Source organism: Nicotiana attenuata, chromosome 6, assembly GCF_001879085.1.
Source record: "Nicotiana attenuata strain UT chromosome 6, NIATTr2, whole genome shotgun sequence".
Classification (NCBI taxonomy): Eukaryota; Viridiplantae; Streptophyta; class Magnoliopsida; order Solanales; family Solanaceae; genus Nicotiana; species Nicotiana attenuata.
The window spans coordinates 58,314-67,633 of NC_031994.1; the positions used below are offsets into that span (position 1 = coordinate 58,314).

General features: G+C 38.9%; 1 protein-coding gene across 1 annotated transcript; it reads right to left on the minus strand.

Annotated features, from left to right (window-relative positions):
* On the minus strand, positions 583-6,743 carry LOC109226438 (histone acetyltransferase MCC1-like). Its single transcript, XM_019391187.1, has 6 exons — positions 6,436-6,743; positions 5,212-5,580; positions 4,913-5,057; positions 4,739-4,838; positions 4,418-4,646; positions 583-997 (listed from the first exon to the last, which is right to left on the minus strand). The coding sequence occupies exons 2-6, from the start codon at positions 5,331-5,333 to the stop codon at positions 814-816; spliced, it is 780 nt and encodes a 259-aa protein (XP_019246732.1). The 5' UTR covers positions 5,334-5,580; positions 6,436-6,743; the 3' UTR covers positions 583-813.

Below are 9,320 nucleotides of genomic sequence, written 5' to 3' on the forward strand. Positions count from 1 at the left end.
AAGTTGATCGTAAAGTGGATAGGCTTGCAAATTTGTTTGCAAAATGGGTATATGTTCAATTGTGAACCCAAAACCGGATATAGATGCAAAACCCATAGTGGCCGTTAATAGAGTTATCTTTTTAAGGAGAGAAGTTGTGTTCTCCTCCATATTTCTTGTTTCTCACTTTCTACCTATGATAAACAAAATATTTTGTAATGATACAAAGATGAAAAGAGTCTTAAGTTTAACCCGTTAAAATATGTGAGATATTCAAACAAACGTAAAACTTAATAATGGTGGGAGAAACCTCTTGAAATATAGTAATTGCAATAACAACAAAGGAATGACAGGCTCAAGTTTATTCATTAGCAACTCAGTAGCGTACCATACAACATTCATTAGTTGTCAGAGACTAGAGCAGCGGAATCTTCTCAAGAAGTTTGCCCTTCTAAGGATTCATGTAAAGATAGGAGGGCAACATATTATGCTGTCATCAAGATTATATTCATCAGTCACAGTTGTGGAATCCAAATGTGAAAAGAGGGAAATACTTTCTCACAAATTTTCAATACTGCATCTCATAAATGTGAGTGAGTAACGCAGAGGAACAAAAGAAAATATCTGACATTAACTTTATTAGGTGACTTTTTACAAGAATTTACAAATCAACTAGTAATTAACAGGGATAGAAGCCGAAAATATTACATAAGTTTCTTTAATATAAGTACAGGTAAAAGGCAAACTTCAATAAGAAACAGGAGACAGAAGACGACTACACTCCCTCTGACCTTTAGGACCATTTTCCAGTATAGACTAAAATGTATGAGAAGATCATACAAATTGAGACCGAGAACCCTCAGGCAACATCCTTTTGTTCTGTTTTGCTGGGAGAAGGCAACCAGACTCCTTGCATTTCGGCAACTTTAAGGGCTTTCTGCTTTCATTCCTCCACAGTTTTGCTGCCGCCTTCTTGAATCCACTCTTTGCATAAGTGACTAAAAGCGCAATGAGCTCACTGAAATTCAAAAGGTAAAGTTGTCAATAGTTAAGAAATTTACTCTCTTAGCTTTGTTTGGGCCAGCAAACTGCCATTCATTTCAACTCAATGAGAAATTGTGCCTTGATTGTTCATCATTTGCAATGTGCAAAAGATAAATTTAATTCTAAATTCAAATAAGGAATCTTCAACTTCCATGCATTATGTAGGTGAATTGTGCATATTTGATCACTATTATCACGGTACTAAAAGAATATCAGTAATCTGCACTAGCTCAAAGGTGCATGAAGAAGATCGTCAAAAAAAAACTTATACACCGATATTAGAGCTATCATTTTCTTTAACATCAATATTTCTTGGACCAACTTGACCATACCTCGACTAATCTACCAGGTAACATTATCCAACTCACTGGCGTAGGTTGTCAAGGACTCAAGGTAATCCTGCCCACAGAGGTTGAAGCCGATGGGCTCAGACCAAGTGTTGTAGCTGGAATATAAAGATATCCCCTTTGCATGACTTTTGTTGGTCTTAGGGTTTGGGAATGTGATTACCTTTACTTTGTTATAAACCCATTCAGAATATACTGAATCCTTAAACAGAGCATTTCTAATGAGGTTTCACAATCCACATGGGCATTGACACCTATTGCTCTCTAATCAGGTTTTCAGGGATGAGATTTTCAGCACTATAGCATTTTCAAGATTGTCTTTAATCTTTTTCCAGCTAAAACCAAGAAATCCAAACTCTGCTCCTTTTTCTTTGAAGGAGATTAAAGATCTGGAATACAATGACACTCCTAAAGGAAAGGCATCTCTGTGAACTACGTGCATGTTTGATGCTCTATTAATCCAAGAAATTTTCACAAAATATCCACACAGCAGACAGCTAAGTAAATATATTTATTCTTCAAAACAACGACAAAATCGAATAAGCAATCATAATATAAAGTTCTAAATGTTTTCCTGCTTTCTTCACATTTAGATTCACAAAGCAGCATTTATTAGAATAAATCCCACTAAACCCCCTTAACCTTTAATGGTTGGGAAACAATTACCCCTCCATCTTTTGAATAGAACTGATAACCCCCTTAAATTGCATTTTCCGATGAGTTTTAGAATTATAAACAACTTTCCTTTCTTTTTTTCTTTTTGTTAAAGGTTCAATAAACAGGTGATTTTAATAATTTTTACCATCAATGTATCTATGATCAATTTCATTTTTAAGCTCATTCCAATGAATAGCATGCTCTATCATCCATTGATTTGATGCAGTAAAACACAGAACTTAACAAGCAGAGATGGACCTATGTGTATCCTTAAAATACATAAAAGCCTTTAGGGTGCACTAGTTGAGCACAATACCGGTGCCCCTCGCGTTAAAATCCTAGGTCCGCCTCTGTTAACAAGGATCAGAAATGAACTTGAGAATCTGAGCTACATCCTCAGTGAAAAATTGATGCATCAAGAACACATTTCTTTAAACCATTGTAGGAAAATTCGGGTGTTGTTTAGCTAAATTATGGTTCCACAGTATCATGCATGATCATTTAGTTCCTTTTTTTTTCTTAATCTCTGTAAATATCTTTCAAAATTAACAAAGCATCAAAAGAAAATTTGACTGAATGTATACTGTGAATGCCTCTTAAAACAAAACGAGAAGCCAAATATGTTTACAAAGTTTTCTTCATAGCCTTCTTCATGGGATCAGGTACTGTCTTAAATCATTGAAAAAAATTATTTCGTTTGTTGCTTCCTGTGTTATACATGATTTTGCATTCTGATCAAATGTTTCTTTGCGGAAGTAGACTATTAGATATGCATGCATTCCTTCAAAGTAGCAGATCATATGTTTTGTTTATTGAATCTCCAAGCAAAAAGAAAAAAGAAGACTGTTTCAATTCTAACACTCACCGGAAAATAATACTCGAGGGGATTATCGATCCCATTCAAAAGGTGGAGGGGTATTGTTTCCCACCTATTAAAGGTCAGGGGGGTTAATGGAATTTAATCCAATGATTATACTGGCTTTGATGGATAAACCTTTTTCTATGATAAGGTAAGGTAATGTCTTAGATGGAAAACCTTGCTTACAACAATCACCTACCTGGTGAAGCTCTTAATTTGTGCTATTAATTATTATTATTATTATTATTTTTTGGGGGGTTTGTCTAATCTCAAACCTTTTGGGGGGGGGGGTGCGGACAAAAGAAAAAAGAAAAATCTAACAACTCATAAATAATTGACACGCTAATCTCAAACCTTTTGAGTCTGCCACCAGTGGCGGAGGCAGGACTTCTGCTAAGGGGGTTCAAAAAAGGAATAAGTTAAAAAATTTAAAGAGATTGTAGCTAGTGGGAATTGAACCAATGACCTCATAATGGTTTTGAACCCCCTTGACCACTGAGCCATGCTTTTGGGCTGTGTGAAGAGGATTCAAAACATAATATATAGAGGTAAAAACCAGATTTTGCCTTATATACATAGTGTAATTTTTTGGCGAAAGGAGTTTGGGTGAACACCCTTGCACCACCCTAAATCCGCCCCTGTCTGCCACAGGTTACCAGGTCCTCTTCTAGCTATATACTCCCTCATTCCAATTTATGTGAAGGTGTTCGGATTTCGAGAGTCAAACGAATTATTGTTTGACCATAATTTTTTCACATGCCTTTTAAATATTTTGAATTATTAATTATAGTATAATACTTTTTACGTAATCTTCAATTATGTAAATTTTATTTTGAAAATTCCATCCAAATGCATGGTCAAAATTAAGAAGTTTGAATCTCGAAAAGCAAAAAGAGTCACATAAATTGGGACAGAGGGGCTATGTTATATACCAGTTATAGTTTCATGTATGTTCCAAATGCAAGTAAGCAATCAATCTCTTCATATTCACCAATGTATATCAACACTGATCTTTGTAACATTTTGGTGCATGTTAATTATGATCTTTCTTCAAAGGGGGGAAAAAGCTAGATACTCAATTCAGAAAACAAGCTTCATACTAGCATATCAGATTAACATTTAATGCATACGGCGTTTTACATTCCCCAAAAATAAACTTGGGGAGATTCAAAATTGTACTAGTCCAAGAGCAGAGAAGGAAACAATAACTGGAATAATGCAGATCTGCTTCGTTGTCTCTCTAGCAAACATCTAACTGCACCTTATCACCCAAAAAAGTAATCTTATAGCAATACTCACCCATGATCAACATATTATGTTGAAAACTGTTAGTTTGAGAAATCATCCCTCATGGTGCTTTATGTCTTTTACTCCAAAATGCTAATCCTTTTGGAAGTTATCTTCTTTAGAACCTTTGAAGGGATCATGATACATGGAGTTTCTACCAGTATAATTTTCAGAAGTGACAAACCCGCCAAATAGGGAACCTAATATCAAAATAAGTTCAAACAAAAAGGAAAGCTGTACTTACATTGGCGAGCAAGGAGAGCGACCACCACTCATGTAGTAGATAAACAAGTACGCATCATAGTGCTGGCTGTTAATAAAATAAAAAGCAGGTAACCTTCTTATACACTGAAAGGACATCTTCTTATACAAATATATGGCTGGGTTGTTGTACGAGATCACGTGTAGGTAAACTGCTCGGCAAGTTGGGATTGTTGAGGCATATTTTATTACCTCGTGAATTAGAGAGCTAGCTGAAAACCAAAAACCATAGCAATACTTGGTAAATCCTGATTGAAGGATAGAATTACAAAATAGAGTACATACGCAAGAACCAAGTGCGCACCTATTCCAAGATTTCTATAACCTTCTGCAACTCCCAGTGTTAGGATGTAAACCAGTGTGTGGTTCGACCTAGCAGAGTCATTTCTGAGAAAATCTTCTATCTATAGATAAGGGTGATTCAAAATTAACAACAGTCCATAAGAAAGAATTACTTGTGAAAGAGCAAAAGACGCACCTCACTGTCTTTTGCTAGAACGATCCGGGCCGTCACAAATCCAATAAGTTCGTCATCTTGACCATTGGGCTGATTGCAATCGACAGCTCCCCAGGAAATAATATCCCGGCCATTAACGACATTTTGGAAGAACTCAGATTCATATCTAAATACCAAAAGTGGGGCTAACAATAAATACAGATCTAACTAATAGACCAACTTCACTTTGGTAAACGAATAAAGAATTTTTTTGGGGACTTCAGATGTCATTTATCTAACATCAAATAGTGAAAGTGACGAGAAAGAAGGGATCATCTGACCTGATGGGGAACATATCCCCATGGAGTTTCTCCAGTACTTCCAGATCAGAAGGTCGTATAGGCCTAAATTGTATGTGCGCATTGTGGGAGAATTTGAGGTTCAGCATTGAAAAAAATGGCATCGATCCCCGGGCAAAGACTTGGTGTATTTGAAAATTCGTATGAGGAGTGCTATCTCCATGTAAGCAATATCAAATGCAATGACCATGCAGTCTCGGCAAGGCCGGAGTTCATTTCTTGCTCTTCATCAATTCCTTCTTACATATCAAGCGGTTAAAAAAAACAAGCTTCACAGGGATGTCATCTTAAAGAGTGCGCTTGCGGCTTTCGTTTGAGCTCCAGCAACTTTCAGCAATGCAAAGATATCTACTGCAGATTAGAAAGAGGAAGCCAATATGTATAAGTTCCCAAAGAAGCACACTGGCGTCATCTATGAGCAGAAGAGTTTTTATCCAGATTTCTAATATGAAAAGTGGATTCAAGATAATAAAAAAGAACACTTGTACACTAGGATACAAGTTGTCAAAATTACAAGTGAAAATCTACATCGCCTACACTTAATTCTCAAAGCATAAGAACATGATCTACAACTTGTGCAACACCAAAAATATTCAAATTTAAATGGTGCAAGCTTACGTCTATATTAAATGCTGAAGCAAACAGGTTGGGATCAACATATTTACGAGTTGGGAGTCTGTCGAAATGATTGATGACAAACTTAAGACTATTTGAGCTTCTGACCTTCACACTAGACTGTGAAGACAGGAGTCAGCACGAAGCTCTAAGTATCTACATACCTTGCAAATTTGGGTGCTCCGTTCCTAATATCCAGATATTAGTTTTAAGCAATAAACTAATAGCACGAAATAAGAGTTCCACAACCCTTCGCCCCTTTATTCCATCTTTGCTATTTGGCAGAAGCAGAGGCTAATTAAAGATATAATTCTGATGGTTTCAAATTTTTATGTTCTCACCACTAAATCTATAGAAAATTTGCAATTATGGGTTCAAAAGTAATTTATGTTGTGAGTAAAAAGTAGTGGGTCAGTTTGAACTACACTGCATTCGCCTCTGGCCAGAAGAGCTAATTTTGCAAACGAATACAAAGTCTGCAACTCAATTGAGCTGGAGAAAAAGGGCCCTAAAATGGACACTAGAAATAACATAACGGATATGAAAAAAAAGAACCGAGCTTTATGATCATTCTAAGAAAGAGAAACTGACCCAGATAGGAGATATTAACAGAAACATGTAATAGTGTTAGATGAGCAACAATTACCGAAATTGCGATGAGGGGTCAATTGCTTTGCAGGTCAATAATTTATACTAAATATTATTATTGGAAATTGAAATCAAAGAGAAAGCAAGAACCGATTCTTTTCTTTTTCATGGCGGGGAAATACGCATATCCATATTGGAATCCTATTCTTTGTCATTTCGTCACACTTCCTTCTACTTTCTTCCCTCAACGATTCAAATCGGCAACCCAGAACTGCTACATTGCCCCTCTACCCCTGAATTTTAAGATTTTACTAGTATACATACCCTTCCGGTGCAATAGTTTCATTTCAATATAAAAAAGAGCAGAAAGAATTAATAAAAATAGATGTATATTGTATACTAAATTTAACGACTATTGTTTACCCTTAAAACGGATATTAAAACGGATAACAATTAAATTTGTATGCGATTTTAAAGATATGTTGATTGATTCAATACAAATAATCAAGATAGGTCCCTTGGTTCGAACCCAATTACGAATAAAGAACAAGATAATTAAGTAAGAGCTTTTACAATAGCTAGAAAGCAGAGAATGAATTTGTATTGACTTGATTTGCGAATTACCCCCTCCGTTATCAAAGAAAAACTTCCCCTAGTAGGATAGTTTCATCCTAGTACAAGTCTAAAAAAGGTAAAAATCCTCTTTTCTCGTTAATTACTTATCCGCAATCGACATCGGGCGAGATCTGCACCGTGATATCCAGTTAGGTACGGATATCACAGCCCTCTGTTCGTCATGTATAACCGTTTGCCATATTTTCCAAGGTCTTAGAGCTCGTTTTGGGTCCGGGGAGCATTGCTATATCACGCCCGACGATGAGCACATCGTTCACCTTTCATGGGTCTTGGTACGAATTGCTCCCAGCCTCGATTTCAACCTCGTGCGTTCGTTCCCTTCTTTCGTCTCTTCACCGGAAAATTGGGGTATGTGTTGTCCCCTATTTTACTCGTATACAGATAGTCCCCTCGTTTTTTGGAGTGTAGGTTTGCTAGAACGATGGGAAACGAATAGATGAACCCCAGTTTCTTCCCTCGTACGTTATAACTGAGATGACGGGTAAATCGAAACGTCTCATCAGTTGCGTCGTTCTGACTTTGGACATGTGTCGGTCATCGGCTGGCTGTCTTCGAATGTGAAACGTCGCGCATTGATTGCATTTTCCCCTATAAAAGCATCAACCCTCTTCACTTCTTCAATTTTCCGATTCTAGACTTTTCCTTCGAACGTTCTAACGGCCTTTAAATTCTCCAAATATTCCTACATTGTTCATTGAGCCTTCATATCTTCATCTTCATCTTCGTACTTCTTCTTTGAACCTTCATCCCAGACCTTTATACTTTCATACCATCTTTAGATCTCCATATTTTTCCTCAGACCTATATTTTACAGATTATAATGGCTAAAACTTCCAAGTTACTGCCTCAGCAGGCCATCCCTTCATCTTCCCACCCGGCCGTAGATGCTGAGGTGGACGTTCTCGATGTGGATCAGGAGCCCCCCCCCCCCCCATGAAGAGCTTTATACCTGGGGGATGCTCTATATGGGATGACTTCAAGGTCGAGAAGGCCTATAGTCAAAAAGACCGAGGCGAGGGAGCATGGAGATACATATGCTCCGTCACTGAAGATACCCTACCCGTAGTCCGAGCGGACTGTAAATGAGAGGGTAAGGACGTGGTCATCCCCGTGCCCAATGATGATATTACTACTCATGTGAAGGGGTACTTGAGTTTTTACACTTACCCCTTCACGATCGCCCCTGCGGACCCCATAGTTCTTGCTTTCTGCAGGAGGTACGAGGTATGTCTTGGGCAAATCCACTCGTCCTTCTGGAGGATCGTGATCCTCTTATGCTATTTTGTGAACAACACCGAATCTCCTCGGTTTACCCTCGACCACCTACTCCATCTGTACAGTCCCCAAATCTTCCGAGGGGGACTGATCAAGCTCGTTCACCGAGCAAGAAAGGATCCTTTTCTCGAGCGTTGACGAGGACCGAGGCTGGCAAGGGAAGTTTTTTCTGGTGAAAACTGAAGACCTGATCCCCCTCCCCCCAGAGTTTTTGTCGTTCCCCGAGGAGTAGAACACATCCCGTAAGTATTTTCTTTCTTGGGTATTTCTTTTTCTCATCGCCTGTGTTTGTGGTCGTGCAGCTGTTGCCCCAGTTCCTGATGCGATCCCTCGATTCAAGAAGTGGATCGAGGGGATTCATAAGCAGATGTTGTACTCCGAGCGCGCATGGCGCAAGCTCTCGAAGGGCAAATGGGAGGCCTGTTCTCATGGTGAGGTTCTTCCCTGAATAGTTACTATCACGCTCTTAACTTGTACAATGCTAACCTTTTCTCTTTTTTTATAAGTCTGCCTAAGACCATCGAACTTAGGCCGCTGGATGAGGACGAGGATCCGACCTTGCTTATCGAACCCTCCGTTAAGGGAAAACCCAGGGCTACCGTGAAGAAGAAAAAGAGAAAGCCCTCGGGTTCCCCGGATCCCGAGGCGAAGAGGAAGAAGAGGGCGGCTACCCGGGTCCAGAAGCCCAAGAAGAACCCCAAGTTGAAGGTACCGGACCCCGACTTTCTCTACCAGCTTAGGGATGAGCCCTAAGAAGACGACATCTTTGTTGCTCATGGGTCGACCCCTACTGGGGAGCAGGCAACGACAGAGAAAAAGGACCACGAGGACGATCCTCTTCTAACTCGGGAACCTGAGGGGGAGATGGAAGATGCAGCCTCCCAGGAAGCCGCTCCTATTTCGAAGAAGGCGACCGGTGTCATTGACATCATGGAAACGCCCTCCTACACCGAGTCTATGCTCGAGTAGGCCCAAGC